General features: G+C 48.8%; 5 protein-coding genes across 5 annotated transcripts; 3 read left to right on the top strand and 2 right to left on the bottom strand.

Annotated features, from left to right (window-relative positions):
• Nucleotides 1-15: 15 nt before the first annotated feature.
• Nucleotides 16-705, bottom strand: F5891DRAFT_1182993 (NAC domain-containing protein; the record flags this gene model as incomplete). The annotated part of the gene is made up of 3 exons (XM_041366238.1): nucleotides 16-35; nucleotides 89-368; nucleotides 421-705. 3 exons carry the CDS (start codon nucleotides 703-705, stop codon nucleotides 16-18), a joined length of 585 nt encoding a protein of 194 aa, XP_041231501.1.
• Nucleotides 706-1,671: 966 nt separating this feature from the next.
• F5891DRAFT_1249798 (uncharacterized protein) lies at nucleotides 1,672-2,727 on the top strand (the record flags this gene model as incomplete). The annotated part of the gene is made up of 1 exon (XM_041369872.1): nucleotides 1,672-2,727. Exon 1 carries the CDS (start codon nucleotides 1,846-1,848, stop codon nucleotides 2,725-2,727), a length of 882 nt encoding a protein of 293 aa, XP_041231500.1. The 5' UTR covers nucleotides 1,672-1,845.
• A 4,821-nt stretch (nucleotides 2,728-7,548) lies between these two features.
• Nucleotides 7,549-10,672, top strand: F5891DRAFT_1007260 (uncharacterized protein). Its single transcript, XM_041360462.1, has 7 exons — nucleotides 7,549-8,168; nucleotides 8,222-8,872; nucleotides 8,923-9,555; nucleotides 9,606-9,809; nucleotides 9,856-10,007; nucleotides 10,061-10,189; nucleotides 10,240-10,672. Exons 1-7 carry the CDS (start codon nucleotides 7,593-7,595, stop codon nucleotides 10,508-10,510), a joined length of 2,616 nt encoding a protein of 871 aa, XP_041231499.1. The 5' UTR covers nucleotides 7,549-7,592; the 3' UTR covers nucleotides 10,511-10,672.
• A 5,609-nt stretch (nucleotides 10,673-16,281) lies between these two features.
• On the bottom strand, nucleotides 16,282-18,398 carry F5891DRAFT_1161960 (tryptophan synthase beta subunit-like PLP-dependent enzyme). The gene is made up of 4 exons (XM_041365271.1): nucleotides 18,148-18,398; nucleotides 17,521-18,099; nucleotides 16,872-17,459; nucleotides 16,282-16,812 (listed from the first exon to the last, which is right to left on the bottom strand). The coding sequence occupies exons 1-4, from the start codon at nucleotides 18,196-18,198 to the stop codon at nucleotides 16,495-16,497; spliced, it is 1,536 nt and encodes a 511-aa protein (XP_041231498.1). The 5' UTR covers nucleotides 18,199-18,398; the 3' UTR covers nucleotides 16,282-16,494.
• Nucleotides 18,399-18,660: 262 nt separating this feature from the next.
• F5891DRAFT_1249792 (heat-shock protein 90) lies at nucleotides 18,661-21,183 on the top strand (the record flags this gene model as incomplete). The annotated part of the gene is made up of 7 exons (XM_041369871.1): nucleotides 18,661-18,721; nucleotides 18,778-19,022; nucleotides 19,075-19,413; nucleotides 19,460-19,764; nucleotides 19,816-20,213; nucleotides 20,266-20,660; nucleotides 20,713-21,183. The coding sequence occupies 7 exons, from the start codon at nucleotides 18,661-18,663 to the stop codon at nucleotides 21,070-21,072; spliced, it is 2,103 nt and encodes a 700-aa protein (XP_041231497.1). The 3' UTR covers nucleotides 21,073-21,183.
• Nucleotides 21,184-22,474: the final 1,291 nt, after the last annotated feature.

Raw genomic sequence — 22,474 nt, 5'->3', positions numbered from 1 at the left:
GAGCAAGACAGAACATTATTCGCTCGCTGCCATAACTATAGGCAGATATTGAGCCAAAGGGGTCAAGGAAATCAGCAAAAGGACTCACTGGCATTAATCAGATCTCCTCCGCTCTCTTTCAATACTCTGACCGCCTTAGCCCTTGAGCAGTTGACTTGTGCCATGACCAACTCAATGTCTTTAGGATCAACACCCGTCTCATCAACTGGTCCGTCGTCTTCTGGTGCTTCGAGTTCTGGGATGTCGTCATCATCATCACCCTCACCGCCCACACCAGAGCTTTCAAGGTTGACCCCTGCACCTGCGCCACCGGCAGAAGCAAGTTGTTGAGCCGTAGACATCTGAGCTTGCGAGTTCATGTCCTCAATCTATGAAAACGAGTCATCAACAACAAAACATATATTCAACCGTCTTACATACCTTTGCCTCACCAAACACGATGTAGCAGTCGCTGTTTTGCGACTTGTAGACATCGGGGGAAGAGAGAACGAATAACACGTTCTTGGGCCTGCGGAGGGTCACGCGGGTGATGCTGGGAACCTTTTTCAAACCCAAACCAAGAAGAGCCTTTCGAGCCTTTCGCTCTGAACGAGACTGAATTTTGTCGAGAGCGGCCTGGGAGGTGGGGTCCTCCTCGTGGTCATGGTCATGGTCGTGGTCGTGGTCAGAGTGGTCCGAAGGGAGTTCTTCAATGGTAGCGGACATCTAGTGGACGCGTCAGCGACGTGTTCGGGTACATCTGAAATGATCGCTGTCGATCCATCCAAAGGCTCTCATTTCATCACAAGTCACGTATCTTGAAGTTTTCAAAGTCTGAAATAACGCTCACCTTGGATTTTATGGGGTTTTTGTGAATGGATGTGTACTCGTCGTTGTCAACAGCGAGCAAGCAGAGTCAACCTGTGAACTCGGCGTTTGCCGAAAAAGGCAACCCCGCACTCGCATCATCAATCATTTGAACTTGCTATAACTCAACCATAACTGCTGTTCAAACCATTGATGCAATGGTGATTTCCATGTAATGAAGGTCCTCTCTCATCCACTTCAAGTGATTATATGACACAGTCGCGACATCACCATGCATAACTTCCAGTACATTGACCATCATTCACAATGAGTACAGCAACCAAGTATGTGAAGGTGCCTGAGGCAGCAATCAATAACTTTCAACAGCACTTTCCAGTTACTTAGTGCATTCCACGTGCTCACATGTCGTCTTCCTACTGAAGTGACTGAACACATTTCAGACGTGACCATACATGACATGTGGTATCTCAGCATTCCTGCAACACCGCTCGAAGGATCTTCATCGGGTAAGGACCTTGAATGCGTGTCATGATCTGTTTCGTTTCTCATTTATTAGTGAGTGATCTCAAGTTATGAATCCGAAAGTCTCCAACTTACGTGATGCTAGGTTGATCGGCATTCAATATATCGTGTGGACCCCACCTTATTGTGTCTTACACTGGTGTCAACCCATCCAGCGACGAGGCCGTCCATCGCCAGGATGAGTGTTCTGGGATCTCAATTTCATCATCAGCGAAGAACAAGTTGCGGTTATCTACCGCGGTATCCGACAGATATGGGAAGCGAGTGTTTTGGCACTCTATTATGTAACGAGGTACGAGAGGAAAAATAGAGTAAGGTCTTCGAGCGAACAAGAGACGCGGTACCAAAACTCTTGCTTTCGTGCCGCGATCACTGTTCGTCGCCGTGCAAGCTCACTGAGCCTCACTCTGCTCGCTTCTATTTCTACTTAAGACACTCTCTAAAAAAAAAAAAAAAAAAAAACACTGTTCAAAACCACACAACCTGACTAGTCACTATTCCTAAATATCAACCATAATGGCTTTAGTCGCCGACCCCACACTCGAAGTAATCCCAGACTTTGCCGGTAACGCATACGCAGGAATCCGCGCGGACCTCCAAGCGGCCACAAATCAGACCGAAGAAGAAGTCGTGACACGCCTCTCAGACACATGGAATGCGGACCACAATGCAAGGATAGCAGAATGGAATCAAGATCAAGAAGCAGAAGCCAGAGTATTAGCAGAAGCGGAAAGAGCAAGAATCACCCAGGAAGACGCAGAACGTGCCCAACGTGAAGCTGAAGCAGAGAAGGAGCGCTTAGAAGCAGAGAAGAAGAAACCGAAGATGAACGGCTTCGATGAAGCATCATCCGTAGGGGACTATTTAACTCCTCGCCCTGCCCAATATGCGATTCAGAAACTCACCAACTTTGAATACGTAGAACTGTGGTATTTCTCTCCGGAAGGTTGCAGAGATGCCCTAAAGTCTTCGCGTTCGATAGCAGAGAATGACTTAAGCATAACGAGGACCGACGACCAACTCACGCTGCGACCTACATCAGCGTTCAAAGCGTCGAAGGCAGCCATAGCAGACCACGAGTTATCATTCTCAATTTTTCTACGAGCCAAGAATCTGTTCCTCGTACAGATAAGCAAAGCTAAATGGCCCCGGCCTCACATAGATGCACTCTCCCTGTTTTTCTGGCACCTTGAGAACCACTCGATACGGAACAACAGCGACATTGGGGATATGGTGATCCTGACGTACGCGTCCCGCGTACGTCAAGACTGGCACGATCGTCTCAAACGAGACGAAGGTTTCAACATCGGCAATGTCAACGAGAACCTCATCCGCATGATTAACGAAGAATTGTGGGACAAAGTTCGATCTCGCACATTAAACGTCGTACGTCCTTAACCAAACCAATACTGAATAAACTCACTAATTTATGAACCTTTCCTTTCTTCACTCACAAACATTGTATACACAACGAACAATATCCCCGTCTGACACGGATGCCCGCGATGATGATCCCGCGGATGCCTGCGACGTTCTCCCGCGGATGCCTGCGACGTTCTCCCGCGGATGCCCGTAACCCCACCCACATGGATGCCCGCACACATAACGCGGATGCCCACAATCATAACGTGGACAACCAATGCTACAATGCCATGTAGACCCCCAGCAGGGACACATCGTCGAACCAGCACCGGAGGTCGAGCTACCGAGACCCTCAAGACAGTTTCAACGACCACCGGAACCATAACTCAAGATCACGCTCCCCCACGCAGAAACCGGACAACCAGAAAAGCAAACAGACCTCTCCGAACAACACCCGTGACCGCCAACAACGTCAAGGGGGTTTTTCTCGTGGCGCAGGCTCTCGCGGCCGCTCAGCCTGCGCCCTTTGCCTCGGCCGCTTCGCACACAATATCGGACGATGCACGTCTCTCACCACGTGGGATGGTGCCAACACTCACTGTCGTCGAACAGAAGACGGACGTATCATCAATCCCCAGGGAATCCCAGTGTGTTACAAGTGGCAACGCCCCGGGGGTTGCCAGATTTCAAACCACGAAGCACCGCACGAATGCTCAGGCTGTGGAAGCAAAGAACACGGAGCTCAGTCATGCCATCGAGGCGAGAAGACTTAAGGCGCACACACCATATAACCCAGAAAGCTGGCACCGCTTACTGGCGGAAGCGGACTTGCTGGATAAATACCCGTCCATTACAGAAGGACTCGTCTTCGGTTTTTCAGGAGGCATACCTCCAATTAGATGTACATATACACCCCCTAATAGTGCCTCCATCATTGAACACGGAGAAGTTTTCCAACAGATCGTTGAATGTGAATTTTCGAAAGGACGCTTCATTGGCCCGTTCACGGGCAGAGATCTTGAATCAGCCGTTGGAAGTTTCCAAACGGCCCCACTCTCACTTGTTCCAAAACCTGGCAAACCAGGGAAATTCCGCCTTGTACAGAACTTATCCTACCCTATCAATCCACCCCCCACTATTAGCTCTATTAATTCGAGAATCGACTCTGATTTATTCCCCTGCACCTATGGCACGTTCGCAACCATCTGCCGAACAATATGGCATCTCCCTCCAGGCTCTCAAGGAGCCGTTCGCGATGTGGCCGAAGCGTACAGGACCGTTCCACTGCACCAATCTCAATGGGCGGGACTGGCAATACGGTTGGGCGAAGACACCTTCGCCATTGATACATCCTTTTGCTTCGGCTTCGGTCCATCAGCCGGTATTTACGGAAACGTGGCTGACGCCGGTGCTGATATATTCAGGTCCAAAGGCATCGGCCCTTTGTCAAAATGGGTCGACGACCATCTTTTTTTCCGTATCAAGAAGACATACATGGAAGAATATAATAGAAGACAGGAGTCGTGGGCAAATGAAATCACAAGGAACGGAGGCGCCATCACGAACGGCGGACGTAAGTGGTACAGGGGGGAAACCTTATCAGACGGATCACAAGAAGAGTTTGACGAAGACGCGCACTTTCCCATTCAGGATCTTTCGGACCGCTCACCGCGTTCTAGCACAGAAGCGCAGTTCACATACGGTATGGAAGACATCGATGCCCTCTCTACCACCCTGGGGATCATTTGGGAGTTATCCAAGGACAAACCCTTCAGTGACGAACCGCCATACATCGGACTGGCATGGGATATTGACAGATGGACAGTCGCATTGTCAAACGAGAAACGTGTTAAGTACCTTGACGCCATCAAGGCGTGGCAAGCTAAGAGAACTCACATCCTTCAAGAAGTTCAGAAACTCTATGGAAAACTCTTACACGCATCGCTTATCAAACCGGCGGGCCGCGCGTACCTTACCAGCCTGGAAAAAATGCTGTGCATTTTCGAAGACCGCCCGCACATGGCCAGAACTCCTCCGCGCAGCACTCCAGACGACATTAAGTGGTGGGAGGACACCCTCAGTTCCACCCATGTCACACGCCCAATCCCAGGACCGTGCGTCGTATACGACTTCAACGCCTATTCGGACGCTAGCTCTGGTCATGGGATCGGAATCGTCATCAATGGAAAATGGCGCACGTGGAAGCTCTTACCAGGATGGAAGAGAGACGGACGCGATATCGGCTGGGCAGAAAGCGTTGGGTTCGAACTTCTCGTGCAATCAATCACGAACGCTTGCCCCCCCAGAACCTACTTCAAAGTATACGGCGATAATCGGGGAGTCGTTGAGGGTTGGTGGAAAGGATGCAGCAGGAACCAGGCATGTAACGAAGTCTTCAAACGAATTCACCGGGTCGCTGCCAATTCCGAATGCACAATTCTTACTCGGTACGTACCAAGTAAAGAGAACCCGGCAGACGGACCTTCCCGCGGGATATATCCCCCTGCATGTGACAGGCTTCCCCCCATCCCAATCCCACCGGAACTACTGCCCTTCCTCGCAGAAGCCTCCGAATCCCCATTCCCTCCTTCGAGCAACCCGAATCAGAGCGACCAGTCCCAGTCCCGCTCGCACAAACTGTTTCACCCAATGGGCAGAGGACATGGGAAAGACGAACACCAGTGTCGCACCCGCATCAACCACAGATTTGAGGCAGAAGGAAATAGGCTCTTCGAAGCGTCAAAGAACTTGTAAGCAAAATACCTCAGAAATGCGGGTCAGACCTTCACCTAGCAAACGTAGCCTATAGTACAAACCTAACTCCCATCCCTTGCCAGCTGCGCCCACATTGTCCTGCAAAGGACAGGCTGTACCTCTGGCAGCCGCTGATGAAGCGCTCGTCGAAAGACGCACAAGGAAAGCATCTCCCCTTGAGTGCCGCCGATATAGACCGGATCCGGGATGTGATGGTCCACGCATACGCAGAGAGTACTCGAGAAACGTACGGATCCGGGCTCCTCGTGTTCCACGTCTTCTGTGATAGTAAGACCATCCCAGAAGAACAGAGAGCCCCAGCAAGCAATATCCTAATCGAATCGTTCATATCATGCATGGTCGGCCATTACTCCGGAAAAACGGTGTCCAACTACGTCAACGGAGTACGCGCATGGCACATCGTGCACGGCGCAGAATGGTCTTTAAATGATACTGGTATAGATGCCATGTTAAAAGCGGCCGTATCTTTAACACCCACCAGTGCCAAAAGAGACAAACGCGAACCCTATACCGTCGACCTCATCGTCGCTATACGAGGAAAACTCAATCTAAACAATCCCTTAGACGCTTCAGTATTCGCTTGCCTCACGACCATATTCTATGCTACCGCCAGGGTCGGTGAGTTTACAGTCCCTCGTCTCAACGCCTTCGACCCAAAGGTGCACGTCTCACTGGACAACGTCAGAGACATGCGAGACCGACAGAACCGTTACCACCAAGAACTTCCACCTGCCTCGGACGAAATCGGCACCAGAAGGTGAAGATGTCCACTGGGCCAAACAGACCGGACCATCAGACCCAGAAGAAGCTTTTATCAATCACCTGCAGATCAATCAACCCCCATCCAATTTCGCCCTCTTCGCATACCGGCACAAAGACAACACCCACCGCCCACTCACGAAACCGAAATTCCTAAGCAGGCTAGCCACCGCAACAAGAGCCGCAGGCCATGAACCTTTACAAGGACATGGAATCCGAATCGGATCCACCTTAGAGTACTTGCTGCGGAACATCCCCTTCGATGTAGTCAAGATAAAGGGTCGATGGGCGAGCGACGCTTTCCTCATATATCTGAGGAAACACGCTCAAATAATGGCCCCATACATGCAAGCCACACCTACCTTGCATGACCAATTCCTTCGTTACACAATACCCCCGGCGCGCTAGACGCCAACCGAAGACTAGAAACTTAAACGTGAGTACCTCGTCCGTCTCCTACAATTTGGGAATCTGAGTTTTGCTCGATGCGTCGCCGAACTCCTAAATCTTGGGAATCGCAGCTCAACTCTCCTTTATACATTTCCCCGGGGCCGGAAAGCGCTGCGCGCATTCGCCCGAAAACCTATCACTAACTCCAACCCCCCCATTCTCCTTCTCATAAATAGTACCTAATAAAACTTCGCCTTTACTTGTGAATCGCGACGAGGTGAACCTCAAAGATTGGCACTCTATTATGTAACGAGGTACGAGAGGAAAAATAGAGTAAGGTCTTCGAGCGAACAAGAGACGCGGTACCAAAACTCTTGCTTTCGTGCCGCGATCACTGTTCGTCGCCGTGCAAGCTCACTGAGCCTCACTCTGCTCGCTTCTATTTCCCCACCCTCCACTCCCTTGTCTCATCGAACTCTGAGTCCGATTCAAGGCCTCGCTGTTCAACATTAAAATTAAAAAAAACCCACTTGGGTCCTGAGGAAAACGTGTGCTACCAACGAGTCACAGCGAGGCGCGCCCACCCGCCCTCGCAGCTCAACTCTCCTTTATACATTTCCCCGGGGCCGGAAAGCGCTGCGCGCATTCGCCCGAAAACCTATCACTAACTCCAACCCCCCCATTCTCCTTTTCATAAATAGTACCTAATAAAACTTCGCCTTTACTTGTGAATCGCGACGAGGTGAACCTCAAAGAACAGGTATAACGTTTAAGTCGGAAGAAACCCGAATTCAGAAGTAAGCTCGCGCAAGTATCTTATTGAAAGGTCGACTGTCAGCATACATTTTGTATTACTATGGCGTGACTAGGCATGTAACAATTTGAGGAGGAGCGGTGAGCGCTTGAGCGCTTATACGGTGTGACGTTTATATAAAGCTACATAGTGAAACCCTGATCTCTAAGAGCCCACTCTACTTATGTCGATAACAGCTCTGTCCCACCAGGTCCGCATAATATTAGAAGAGGCTCCAGACGATGCACGACTGGAACAGGCTCTTCAGGCTGTAGATGACTTTGTTCGTGAATGTGCTGCATCTAAAGAACCAGACGTTTTACTCTTCCAATTGGAAGAGGAGCTTCAATCATTCCACAGCGATACGATCACCCACAATTCCCTCCAGCATACTGAAGTATTATTGGCCATCCTGTTCCGTTTACGCCCCTTGTTAACATCAATTTCGCTCATCTCTACATGGTTCGACCTGGTTCTTCGTCCCGCCTTGCGAGAACCACGGCTCTCCACTCCGGCTGCCAATCACGCCAAGGAACTAATTATATCAGCAGCAGTCAAAACAGACGAGAAGTATCCCGAGAAGGTGGCCAACTTTCGACGTCGCCTCCTTGACCTTTATGTCTTGGATGCATACAATGAAGGATCTGGCGATGACTTGCTGGAGTGGGCCGAACTCGACCAGGAACAGAGGGAGAAAAGATCGCTGTGGAAGTTTAATCTAGAAGATGTGCTCGTGAAATCTGGGTTGCGGCAGCCTCAGGTATTCGACAGCTGCAGTTTGTCTCATCCAGACGTGCTGAAGGATGTGCTTAGGATTTCATGTCCGCTATAAACCACTCCTTTGCAACGCCCTCGTCTCGTCTGCAACTATTGATCCTGCTCGATCGATACACTTCAGAGCCGTCGTTCCAGTCCCTCGCAGCAGCACTCGCCGACCATCTTTTGTTGGATAATCTCCTCAATTCACTACTGCTGGACAATTCTTCGACGGTGTGCACCATTGGATTGACTGTCATAGTCAAGCTTCTCCCTATCTTTGCTGTAAAAGCATCCGAGAAGCTGAAGATGATGCTCCCTCGTCTTCTTGCAATTCTTGCGAGAATTATATGCTGGAAGGAAAGATCCGTTTCCAAACCAGCATTTGAGGAGGGGGCTGAGGATACAGATGAAAGTTCTGCGAATGGCGATGCGCAAGGATTAGCGTATAACGAATTCACTGCATCCTGTAATCTGCCCTTACGACCTGAGCTCGGCTGGGAAAGGCTGGAGCTCATGTTTAATGCCGCATCTTCCACCCCACCACCTGGGATTTATTTTTCCTGCCTCTACTATCTTTTCCCATGTAACTTGCTCCGCTTCCTACGTGGCCCCTCAGCGTACCTTAACGATAGACAATATGAATCTCCCTTCTCTATTAGTTGGGAAGATGCTCTCGATGAGGACAACATAAGGAGCAAATCAGAGGTGCGAAATGACCATTTATTTCGATCCCTATAACTGAATAAAGCTTGCAGTCTCTTTTGCGAGGAAGAATCGTCAATGCAAGAGTCATATGGGGAGATTGGAGAAAAGAGTTGACAGAACCTGATACGTGGGCGAATTACAGTGTCTCTCGCATCGCGAGCGAGTGCACAATGCTTGACGTGCGAAACACAGCTCTAGGCAGCAAGCAGTTCTGTGCTGACATTGCATCGACTGCTGCTGAGCCATCGCTCCTCGAGTCAACTACCATATTTGACGGAGATACTTCAACGGCACCAACGCCCCACCCTGGCTATGTGGAACTGCCAACTGTAAAACCCCACGTCTCACTGGAGAGCATGATCACGGCATTCGTTGCACTCAAATCCAATCTGGATGTGGAGATCGAGGCCCCAACAGCCGCCTGGTCATCCCTGTTGTTCCCTACAGGGAGCAATTCTCCGACAAAGCGCGCTTCCGATATACCGTCAGAGCCAAATACTTACAATGAACAACTTCCATCTCACGTTGCACAGGCAATTTCTGGTCTCCAGCGTGAAGTCCTACTTCTGCGAAATGAACTTAACTTTGAGCTTTGGCTTTCGCGGGAAAACGTGAAACACATTGGACGCCTTTACCAAGATAAGATTTTGTCCAAAAATGCAGAAGTTGAGCAACAGGGGCTGGTGTGTGTTTTGTACCCGGGTTATTCAACTTGCTGATCATCATTTAATAGTTCAACAAGCTACGTCACTACAGAGCCGAGGTTCAGCGGTTAGATCGCCAGCTGAGGGATCACAGGGAACAATCATCGTCTGCAAAAAACAAATATGCTGATTGGAATACCGAACTGCAGAACAAGCTGAAAGAGTTTCGGGAGGAGAAAAAGTTATGGGTCTCTGAAGCTGCTTCGCTACGGACGGCGGAGAAAGAAGCTCAGGTAGAATTTTATCCGAAATCAGGATTTTTTACTGATTCTTGCCTAGGCTCTTTTTGCTGCTCAAGGACAATTGCTCGCGGATGCAGTAAAGCAGGTATTTGAGCTCCAGACTCAGAGGAAGGAAACCCAACACAAGGTCGATCGTCTGAGGGACTATGAGCGACAGATTGATCAACACGTTCGCATGCAACGTCTCTGGTTCGACCTTCTCACGTTGGGTTCCGCCACGATGTTTGCTGACTTGTTCGTAGGGATGCAGACTTCCAGAGGTTCAATGATCGGGCTGAAGAGCTCCAACAGCTGACAACACAGTTCAAGCAGGTGGAGCTGCATCTGGAGAGCTACCAGAAGACATTCGAACAAATGAGCGAGGATGCTCGGTATGAGCTTCATTTTCTTTACATACATTCTGAACAAAACATTGTTGTAGGAGCCATCGACGACAAAACCAGGCACTAGAGGCCCGTCTTTCTCTACTTCAAAAGAGGTGTGATGCCTCCCGACGCCTGCCTGAAGCCGAGATAGCAGCATTTATGGAAGAGAAGTCGGAGCTTGCCGCAACCAACGCCAGGTTGAGAGAGGAAAACGCTGATCTAAAGGACGAGATGGGTGAGATGAGAGCAAGGATGGAGCTTATGAAGGCTCGGATTGATGGTCATAAAGGTCTGATTGGCGAAACGCGATCCATGCCAGCACTATGAATGCCCGATTAGACGTTGAGGTATGATCTTGAGTAATTACTGATGTACAAGGAATCCAATCACGCGAATAGCATTCACGCAATCAGCCGTTCGCAGCTCTACGAAAGACGCATATATGCTAGCAGTGCTTTTAAATCATGACCCTAAAAATATATGGCTCCAGCCATCTGATGCACTTGGGCTGTGGTATCTTACATTCCAGGTACATTCTAAAATCGTATCAGGGACAAACTTGAAATCGACGCGACTGCTGTTTGCGCTCTTGCTCGTTTATATAACCAACTATGCCAGAACAATTCTGTGCAATCCAATCCCAATTTTTGGTGACAGCAGAGTGCTTCTTCACTCAGGCTGTACATGGGCGACGTAAGGATAAAGCACAGAAAGAAACGAGCGAATATTACTTTGCCAGTGAGTTCGCGGGACCAAGTGGACATTGAAGTTCGTTCAATGACGCTTGAAGGCTCACTTGGACTTGCTTACGCACAACTCGATTCAGCCCCAGGAGAGGTATCAGTGACATGGTGATATGCGCCGCCTGGATACTTAGAGTTAGAGGTCAAAGAAAAGCCATCCTTAGTATCCGCCTCCAAGGCCATGCTCGTCGCTGTCACTGACGTGTGAGTATATTTACATCATATTATGAGTAATATACCTCCGGATGACAAGGAAGAACTTGGAGCACTTGGAGCACTTAAGCCACAGCTGGCAGTGTTAGTGGCGAAGGAGGACATACGTTCATTTTTCAGCGATGAGGGTGGGTGTTGGGCTCTAGTGAGTTTGGCAGTAAGCGATAAATAACCGTTCGAACTTTCAAAGTTAAGTTGGGGATTCTTAGCTAGCCTTGCTTTTCCATGTTGATAATAATTGGTGACGAGGACTTCCAGCTGGAAGCTTGGATCAGAGAACTTGCCTGAACATCCGATTTTGGTTTCTGCGGAGATGGAAAACTTAAGTCGACTGACCCGCGCGAATATATGCCATGTCCGGATGTCAACATGGCTAGCAAAACCAGCTAAGTAAGCGGGGAATACCCCGATCCAAGGCTAGTCCATCGTTATTGTTCGCTTCCATGTAAGCCATTTCGTCTCTTCCACTGTGATCGATCCACAGGCCCTTGTGGGTATTGAAGACAATCACAAAATGGTCCGCCCACAGCTTTAACTCATTTAAAGGACACGGGTCTGCGAGGTAGCTATCAAGTTCGTCCCACTCAACGCTCCTTTACTTCACTCCCCATTCCTCGCGCCACTGTTTGCTATGTCGCCCGACTATGTTGTGCGTCTTGGCCCCAAGGCCACTCTCAGGCTCAAAGCCTCCTCCACAAGACCAACACATTCAGATTCATCTTACCAGAGCTCTGTCTCAGCGTGCCCCTCAGTAGAGGCCCCACGAAACCATAAAAAGAGATCTCGAGATGCTCGATGTGAAACCGATACTCCTGCCATCCCGACCTCTGCCATCTCGCCCCTGCGCGTCATAGTACCATTGAAGCGAAAGATTACCATTGCGAGGGGTGAAAAATCTGATGTTGGTCATTCACAAAACAATGAAGCAAATGCTTCTAGTCACGGGGGCGATAGCTACGTGTCTGAGTACCTCTCCAAAGATTGGCAGATGTCAGATCCAGCTGACCCTAGCGTGCCCGTTCCTACCAAATCTCAACCGCAAGATGACTGGGAGATGGCATCTTGGTTAGTATTTGATGCCCTTTCCAATGATACGGGAAGCTGATGTCATGTCACAGATAGGTTGTCTTTGTACTATAGAAGGGTTAGAAAGGGAGATCTCAAGGACAGACTGTCGAGACTGTAGGTGTACAAGCGCAGGCGCTACTATAGTCGTGTCGAGAAATGTATGTCACTGAATATCTTTTCAGACAAAGCACAGCTTGCATCTGATGCTCGTGTGTAAAACATGACTTGATCAAGGCTCGTGGACTTTTCATATTGTCATACAAATTTTCGCAGGTGGCGTGCTCAACAGTTGTACTGGTGAGTTGTATGTGGTGATGATTACCATAAGTTGGAGCGCGCGGCTCTTTGGCTAGACGACGAGTCGCGGCTAAGGTGCAATATGACTGTTATGATGCTCTTATTCTATTTTCCAATGACTCGCTTGAACCATGACCATACTCCTCGAGCACCTGACTGACGTTCTTTGTCGAACAAAGAGCTGACACCATGGCGGGACTGGTAAAAAGACAGAAGAGGCCTTTTCTAATGCCAAGTTTGAACCCCCGAAAGTTTTGCAGAGCATGATTCCCCGTGATATGGCTTTGTTCTGCTTTCGTGATCTTTCGTTGCATCATTCACGAATTAACAACACAACTTTTGCAGGGTGCAGAAGATGACTCGTTCTTTCTCGGTAGCTCCGAGTCTCATACGAGCCAAGTGCTTTGCAGAGCGCCATTCTGGTATGTCGTCCTGTGAACTTCGAGACAAATTAAAGTCTAAATTGATGGAGACGGAGTTCGAGCATCCGCCCTTACATTTCATAGTGCTCCTTAATGCTCGTGGATCCCGGAAAACTACCATGTGTCATTAGAAGTATAACAATACATGGTAGATCGACCAAGGGATTAGAAAGTTCTCAACAAATGGAATCCTCCGAGACGTTGTTCCTTTGGCCGACCTTGAGTATATCCCACAGAATGTTGCGGCCAACGGCTGGTGAGATGTGTCATTATTGTAACCTAGGACCGCCGGTCTGTATGCTGATACTTTGTTCGTGTTCTCGTCTACGCATTGCCTACATAGGCTGATGGATCATTCGTCGGACCGTCACGGTGGTCGATGTTATTGGTCGCAATGTGCTTCTGCATTGACCGTCATTGTTAGTCTTCAAGCGTTTCCATCGTTCCTACCACCATGATCAATCCACAGGCCCCCACAGAACGTGATATCATTTATGACATTGTTGATTCCAACGTCGTAATTTCGCTGTGGGTGTCTGAAGACAACCACAATGGTTCATCGAAAGTTCTAAATACTTCTTAAAGGATGCATGTCTGCAGAGTAGCTACCAAGCTTACCTTACTGAACGCTGCATCGCAGAACAAACCTTCACTTTATACTGCCTTGTCCTCGCACTACTCTCCATAATGACTCTACCGGGCAAGGTGATCCGAATCAATGACCATGTCAGCATAAGGCTTATGCCCACCAATCATCTTCCACCGCGCCTGAGCCGCCTTCTCCAGCGCCAGCAGGACTCCAACGTTTCCGAGTGCTCCAACTCGGCACTCCTACCCCTAGAGGAGCCAGAAAACACAGCAATAAGTCTGGCTGAATCGAACACGCCTGCCATAATAAAACCGCCTTCCCCTCGAAAGAAAAGGACCCGGAGGAGTAGAGAGAAGGAGAATCATATCACTTCACCCATCGCCTTAAAACGGCGTCATCGCATTCGCGCAAAGCTCGACCATGGTACAGTCTCCACCACGTGTACTACTATAGATTAGCTGGACTTAAGTAAGATACCTCGGGGGCCGCTTTGCCTTGTTTCCCATGTCTGAGACATGGTTTGTTTAATTTATGTTCAATACTTATGGATTCTCGGCATCTTGCCATGCGAGCGGTGCACCTCAGTTTCCAAATATTACTTGAGGGTCACGTGAGGTATCATTGTTTCGGATTCGAGTCGAGTTGGGAGGTTACGACTGGCACTTCAAAAGCTTCAGCTCTCCAGAGAGATTATTTTACGATGCGCGATCTATGATGCGAGGGCTCAGTCGCGTCCTCTTATGGTCCCCAGAAAACCTGCGTATGATTCATTTACTGCTTTGACTGCTCTCAGATTTGGACATAATCACGAATTTGCAACTTGGAGTCGATTTTTCACGGTGCAGGAGTTAAGTCCTATTCTGTCCTTCACACACGAGCCAAGTGTGATGCATTGATGGTTGCTGTTTCTGTTTATCATGCCATGTATCTGCAACCAAGAAAGCCGATACGTGGAGTATGCTGTTGGCTTCTTCAATATGAGATCGAAGAAGTTATTGATAAATATACGATGCAGGTCCTAGGACCAAATGCGATACCTTTATATATCGGGCCATCATGCGTGAACATCATGAACAGTGGAATAACATATGGAACGTCGGTCGAGGGATTGGAAAAGTAGTAAGTACTCGATTAACAATGGCTTACCCATACTAGCCGCATCGCATCCCTTTGGCCGAGTGTTGACGCGTCGACCTTGAATATATCCTACAGACATTCAGCAGCTAGTGAGGTGTATCATTCTCGTAAACAATAATCTAGTACTGATACTTCGTCCGTGAAGTCGTGTATGCATTGCCTTGAACCAGAGGGCAGATAGCTCACTGGACCGTCACGTCGTGCAGTGGACAGTGGTGGTGCCAGTTGATGCAGGGTGCTTTCGCATTGACCGACAACGTCCACTCACACAAGCTTCCGCCATTCCCACTGCCGGGATCAATTCATGAGCCCTCGCATATTTGGCGATGAATACTACTCAAAGCATAGCCGAGTCCAATGCCGCAAGTCCGCTGTGGATGCGAACACAAGCACGCAATGATGTGTCCAAACCTCTAAATTATATAAAGGATACAGGTCTGCAAGGTACCTACCAAGCTCACCCCAGTAGACGCTGCATCGCAGAATAAACCTTCACCTCTTACCTTGTGCTCACTACTAACTACGATGATTCCCGGAAAGATCATTCGAATTAACGACAAAGTTACTTTTAAACTTTGGCCCAGGCTCGAGGCCCAAGATTTAAAGGTTACCCCGAGGTATTCGATCAAAGTCAAGCCGATGACGGTCTCGCCGCATTACCCCAACTGTCACCCCGGTCAACTGGTAATGGACATGCCTGTCCAACAAGTGGTCATCACAATACAGCCGTTTCCCAGAGCGACTGACGTAGAATGTCAGGACGACGAGGAGGATTCCGTTAGTATCTGTCGTAGTTACTCGCTGAACAACCACGCTAATGAGGATTAACAGGAGGATTCCTTAAGCACCAGCAGTCATGCATCAGAGGAGTTTCAAGAAGATGAGGAGGCATTCTTGCTCGACACTGACAGCGAAGCCACCGCTGTCAATTCAGACTCGGACGAAGTTCAGAGCGAATGGGAGGACGAAGACGCCTTTTACACGTATACTTCACTCGATGACTTGACGATCCATACCCAGGAAGACGATGATGATGATGAACCTCCTCCTGTAGTGGGACAGAAGAGGAAGAGGGAGGATTAGGTATAAACACTATGTTATATTTGGGTCAGGCATAGTATCGTGAAGGCACAAGTTGGACTGGGACAAAGTATGGCTGTTGATATACTTATGTTTTATGGACTCTTCGTGTACTTGGTGTGCTTGACTGCATAGCAGCTGCGTCTGCTGGTTATTTGCTATTTCATCTATACGTCTTGGTATCCATACTCTTTGCATAATAGCATGCGTTATTGTGCACTACTGTAAAAATAATGTGCGCAAGCTCATCGCAGTAAAACGCCGTTCAGAACCTGAATGCATCTTAAAGCTGGGGTTGTGAGTTGTCGTGACTAAAGATTCGATGAGACCTTGAGATTAACATTGTAACTGGCATATTATTACGAGTGTCCTTCCCAAATTTAGGACAGACGATCTATTTGATTACCGCGGATGTTGAACGTTGAGCACTGAGCGCTGAGCTGTGACCGACATCGACCCCAGAACCGACGTAAAGGCAGAGTCACGGAGACGAGAGTGTTCCCTTCATTCCTTTTACCACTCAAAGTACCTCAATTCAAACACTATATCTTTTGATAAACGCCATATGCGTATTTCATTTCACCGTTGAAGAAATCGCTACAAGGAACCTCAAATATTGGAAGGAGGGAAGACGCTCACCCTCCTATATCAATAATGCACAATTGCTATCACTGGTATACAAGACCCCCATCTAAATTTGGCACAACAAGCGTTGTTTTTGATCTCCCCCCCCCTCTCAGGGCACCCCACACCATCAAGTGTTCAGATTACCGCAAACCGTTCTACGACGCCCTTCACAAGCTCCACATCAGGCCTTTCAACTTCTATCACGCGGCGCTCCATTGTTAGAAGCGTCTTGAATGCCTCGGGAAGCACCGAGTCAAAGTCAAAACCTGGCACGCCATCCAGCGCACTCGTGACCGCCTCAGAGAATTTTGCGGGGTGTGCAGTGGAAAGGATGATTTGGATGGTGTTGGGTGGGGGTGAAAGGACACCTGCGACGTGCAGCCCTACTGCGGTGTGTGGGTCAGCGGTGTAGGATCGCGCGGAGGTGTAGTACTCCCGAATTGTTTGACGGATCTATGTATTTCGTAACGTTGACTCAGCTCACGATGTAAAATTGAAATGTATGAGCGTACCTGGTTGTCATCGACTCTCTCAGCAGTGAAATCCCTCCTCGCCAGCTCGAGCACTGATTCTGGGACAACGATGCGCCCGATAGATTTTACGTCGTCCATCCAGCCTTTCACCGTCTGACAGGCCTTCTCACGCAAGCCCCCTCCAGGATTGGTGTTCTGTACGTTCTCGAAGGCGAGGTACCATAACAGACGTTCGAAGTTGCTCGATACGAGGATGTCCATGGCAGGCGAGAGTGTCTCTACCACACCCCCGACCGCGGGTGACGAGGATTCCGAGTCCACTTTTTCATATCGCCCCGTCTTCCAGAAGCGGGTAAGGATGTCATTGGCGTTTGTAGCGATAACAAGCTTAGCCATGGGCAGACCCATGCGCTTAGCGTAGTAGCCTGCTAAGATGTCGCCGAAGTTGCCGGTTGGAACGATGAACTGAAGCTCGGCGTCGGTAGGGATGGTACGGCGGATGGCGAAGTAGGAGAGGAAGTAGTAGACTGTTTGGGCGAGGATGCGGGCCCAGTTTATGCTGTTGACGGCGCCGAGGTGGTGTTTTGCGTTGAAGGCGGCATCAGCGAAGAGGGCTTTGACAATGTCCTACAGATTCGTGTGTATGTAAACTATTGGAGAAATAATTGAATACGAGGAACAAACGCACCTGACAATCATCAAAGGTTCCCTTTACGGCAAGGTTGTGTACATTTGCATCTGTCACGGTAGTCATTTGAGCTTCTTGGACAGGGCTGACGCGACCCTTGGGGTGGAGAATGAATATGGAGACATCAGGCTTGCCCCGCAGCCCGTAAATAGCTGCGCTGCCTGTATCACCACTGGTCGCACCCACGACGGTCAACGTCTCCCTTTCCTCTCCAGGAGATTTTGCCTTGTTGCGGCGCTGAAGAAAGTAGGAGAAGAGGTTGCCCAGAAGCTGGAGTGCGACATCCTTGAAGGCATACGTAGGACCATGGAAAAGCTCGAGGATGTGCTTGTTGGTGGTGAGTGGCTGGAGCGGGGTGATATCGGGATGGCGCCATGCAGAATCGTTGTACGTCGTATGTACAAGGGCAGCGAGGTCTGTTTGAGAGATCTCATCTGCAGAGATGAAGAGGGAGAGGATCTCGATGCTGAGCTCGGGAAAACTCTTGTTGGCCCAGGAATCCTGCCAGTTAGATGGGAGCTGTGGTATTGATGCAGGGATGTACAATCCACCATCTGGGGCGAGACCAGCAAGTACTGTCTATTAAAAATCTAGATCAATGGATTGGACATTGATGAGTTTGCTTACCTCTTCGAAAGTGAGCTCTGATAAACCTCCACGAGTAGAAAAGTATTTCATATTTGATGATGGCTACTGGTTGGAAAGCGTTGGTATGTCAGCGAGCATTTGATCTAAGCGGGTACTAGGTGACTCGATCATATTCATCTATTAATCCTGCCAGTCTGCACACGACGTTGAAGACTACTCAGTGCTTATTCTGAAGGTCAAGGCGACCGTGAACAGTGAAAAGTTCTAATTGAATAGCGAGTCAGGCAGTGATAGGCTACAGCCTGAACCTTTGTTCAATCCAAGCTCCCCTATAAAAGGTAAGTATTCGAATGTTCTGGAATGTGTACGGTTTGAGAATTTCCGTGTATCGAAGGTTCTCGAATATCAAAAAAATCAGATACTTAAGGACCATCCAGATAAACGCGTTCTTTACTGTAGTCATTCCCATCTTTTCCACTTCTTTCATACACCAATCCGTGAGCTCAATCTTCTGACGCGCCTTCTTAAACTAATCATACCCCTCAGATCTAAATGGCAACCGAGAGCTTTGGATTCCAAGCTGAAATCAGTCAACTCCTTGACTTGATTATCAGTTAGTACTTTATATCCTTCATGCTTCATCCTATTCTCAATGTTTGTCCCACTCAGACACCTTCTACTCAAACAAGGAGATCTTCCTTCGTGAGGTGATCTCGAACTGTTCAGATGCCATCGACAAAATCCGTTATGCTTCCTTGACCGACCCCTCGGTTCTCGAAACCGAGAAGGACCTCTACATCCGCATCACTCCGGACAAGGAGAACAAGGTCCTCTCCATCCGTGATACCGGTGTCGGCATGACCAAAGCTGACTTGGTCAACAATCTTGGTACCATCGCCAAATCTGGCACAAAGGTAACCTTCCTCAAATCATTCGCCTCGACTGATTTCTGACCCACCCACTTAGGGTTTCATGGAGGCTCTCAGCTCCGGTGCCGACATTTCTATGATTGGTCAATTTGGTGTCGGTTTCTACTCCACTTACCTTGTCGCCGAGCGTGTTCAGGTCATCTCAAAACACAACGATGACGAACAGTACATCTGGGAGTCATCTGCAGGTGGCACCTTCACAATCACTCCTGATACAGACGGCGAACCTATCGGTCGTGGTACTGAGATCCGCCTTTACCTCAAGGACGACCAGACTGAGTACCTTGAGGAGAAGAAGATCAAGGAGATCGTCAAGAAGCACTCCGAGTTCATCTCATACCCCATCCAACTCGCCGTCACCAAGGAGGTCGAGAAGGTAAGCCGATTTCAGGTGTCTCTTATTGTCGCTCATATACGCACAGGAGGTTGAAGATGACGAGGAGGAACTCAAGGATGAGAAAGAAGAATCTAAGATCGAAGAGGTCGAGGACGATGACAACAAGCCAAAAGAGAAGAAGACCAAGAAGGTCAAGGAGACCGAGACCACCAACGAGGAGCTCAACAAGACGAAGCCCATCTGGACGCGTAATCCTCAGGACATCAATGCCGAGGAGTATGGTGCCTTCTACAAATCGCTCACAAACGATTGGGAGGAGCACCTCGCCGTCAAGCACTTCTCTGTCGAGGGTCAGCTTGAGTTCAAGGCAATCTTGTACATTCCCAAGCGGTCGGTATTGTCTTTCTACATTCATTCACCTTGACTCACTTGGGTTTATAGCGCGCCATTTGATCTATTCGAGACCAAGAAGAAGCGTAACAACATCAAACTCTACGTTCGCCGCGTTTTCATCATGGACGACTGTGAAGACCTCATCCCCGAGTACCTCAACTTCGTCAAGGGTATCGTCGACTCCGAGGACTTGCCCCTTAACATCTCACGTGAGACCCTCCAACAAAACAAGATTCTCAAGGTCATTCGCAAGAACATCGTCAAGAAGTGCATGGACCTGTTCACCGAGATCTCGGAGGACAAGGACAACTTCAACAAGTTCTACGAGTCTTTCGGCAAGAACTTGAAGCTTGGTATTCACGAGGACGCTCAGAACCGTAGCAAGCTCGCTGAGTTCCTCCGCTTCTTCTCCACCAAGTCCCTCGAGGAACAGACTTCGCTCAAGGGTGAGTGAATCTTGCGTGTTCTGTCAGGACAGTTTCCTCATAATTTTTTCAGACTACATCACTCGTATGCCCGAGGTCCAGAAATCTATCTACTACCTCACCGGTGAATCCCTCGCCGCTGTCCGCGACTCACCCTTCCTTGAAGTGCTCAAGAAGAAGGGCTTCGAAGTCCTACTTCTCGTTGACCCCATCGATGAGTACGCCGTGACGCAGCTGAAAGAGTTCGAGGGCAAGAAGCTTATTTGCGTCTCGAAAGAGGGCCTCGAACTTGAGGAGACTGACGATGAGAAGAAAGTACGTGAAGAAGAGGCTGCTCAGTTCAACGACCTCTGTCAGACCATCAAGGAAGCCCTTGGCGACAAGGTCGAGAAGGTTGTCGTCTCTAACCGTATCACGGACTCTCCTTGCGTCCTTGTCACCGGTCAGTTCGGCTGGTCGTCTAACATGGTATGTATCGTCTTTTAAAACGCCAGAGCAATTCTCATTCACATGTCTACAGGAGCGTATCATGAAAGCACAAGCTCTTCGCGATTCTTCCATGTCTTCATACATGGCGTCCAAGAAGACCCTCGAGCTCAACCCCTCCAACGCCATCATCAAAGAACTGAAGCGCAAAGTCGCCGAGGACAAGGCTGATAAGTCTGTCCGTGACCTCACCTTCCTACTGTTTGAAACCGCACTCCTCACCTCTGGTTTCTCACTCGATGACCCCACATCATTCGCCAAGCGCATCAACCGTATGATCAGCTTGGGTCTCGATGTCGACGAAGAAGACGAAGAATCGGCACCGGCTGAAGACTCTAGTGCGCCTCCTCCATTGGAAGCCGTGTCGACATCGGCGATGGAGGAGATTGACTAGATGTTCCACGTTTTTCCATATAATTGTGTACTTTAATTAGCTTGCATCATATCATTGTCATGGTCGTCGCTGCATTTTTTCTGTCTTTTTGGTCGCATTTACGAGACAATAACTAAAAGTTCTTTAGTATGTTCATGAATAAAAAGCATTCACTCGAAAGTTTATCTAGCCAATCTCGATGCACGTAACGCATCGTCCTCGCGTCGGCAACTGTAATCATCATGATATTAACATGCTCAATGGAACGCACACTTCGGATGCCTTCGACAAAGTTTGAATGTGACAGCAGGGAACGGGAATGTTTCATCACGTGTGAATCGGCAAGTAGGCGTGAGAGTTTTAGTTACTTATCTCACTGGTGTCTAGCGCTTAGCCCAAGGCCTGGAGAAGCGGCTGGATCTGAGTCGTCCAAGGTTGCGAGAATTGTGTCTGAGCGTTACGTCCGTAGTGCACGCGATGAGTGAGTACTTACTCTAGCTCGTCGCTTGGAAATGGCTTCAGTGTCGACACAGGGTACGTACGGTCACAAGATGACAGTTTTGTCGGTTTGTCGGATTGCAGACGATGGTATGCGGAGACAGTGTCCTAGGCGAATAGGGATCAAAGACAAGACAGAGAATGGACTCCGGTGCATGAGCGGACTCCAGTGGGATCATCAATAGGAATGCGTTATGGGGATTTCGCAAAAGTTGTATATTCAAGTATAGAATAGCGAGGAATATCGGGGATCATAACGTTGATGGAGTGTTGGTCATCTAGATGAAAAATACGATAAGCAAAAGGCAAAACGTGTACCATGCCATTGGCAGTGGGGGAAAGGTGGGATCAACATCAGCGGGCGATGTCAACGTCAACGATGATTTCCTGTAGAGCGGACGCAATCAGCAAATAGGGTGTTGACAAACTTGGATTCTTCTAGGTTTCAGGTTTTATTAAAAAAAACTAGATTGGAGAAGAACCTGAGGCTGTACCACCGTGACCCAAAATATCCGCGGAATTACACTTACCTGGAGAAACGCGGAGGTCTACGTCAAGTATCGTAATTAATCCCCATGGTGGGCGCAGAGCTACCGTGATTGACCCAGGGCTGTCCGGCGGGGCACTAATTGCTGTGTTCCTGATCTGCGATAATTCATGCGTGCAGATGATGATCCTTCCGTTATGAGGAAAAGGTATTGATTTCTTTTCCAAAGTGGTAAAAAAACTCTTCATGCCATGAGTCTGAGCGCAGATCTACCGTCGTCTTATCAGCTTGGAAGGGTACGAACACAAACTTACAGGTATCGCCTCTTATCGATACTCTGGGGGACGTGTAGGGTCCTCATGACTCTCGATAATTATAAATTTGTGTCGTGGTATCACGGCATGAATTTTTTGACAGGGCCAGTGGTACTATCATTGA

This window comes from Suillus fuscotomentosus (genome assembly GCF_016647785.1).
Source record: "Suillus fuscotomentosus strain FC203 chromosome Unknown F5891scaffold_6, whole genome shotgun sequence".
In the NCBI taxonomy this organism is placed as follows: Eukaryota; Fungi; Basidiomycota; class Agaricomycetes; order Boletales; family Suillaceae; genus Suillus; species Suillus fuscotomentosus.
This window is presented reverse-complemented; position numbering and strand designations above follow the sequence as displayed.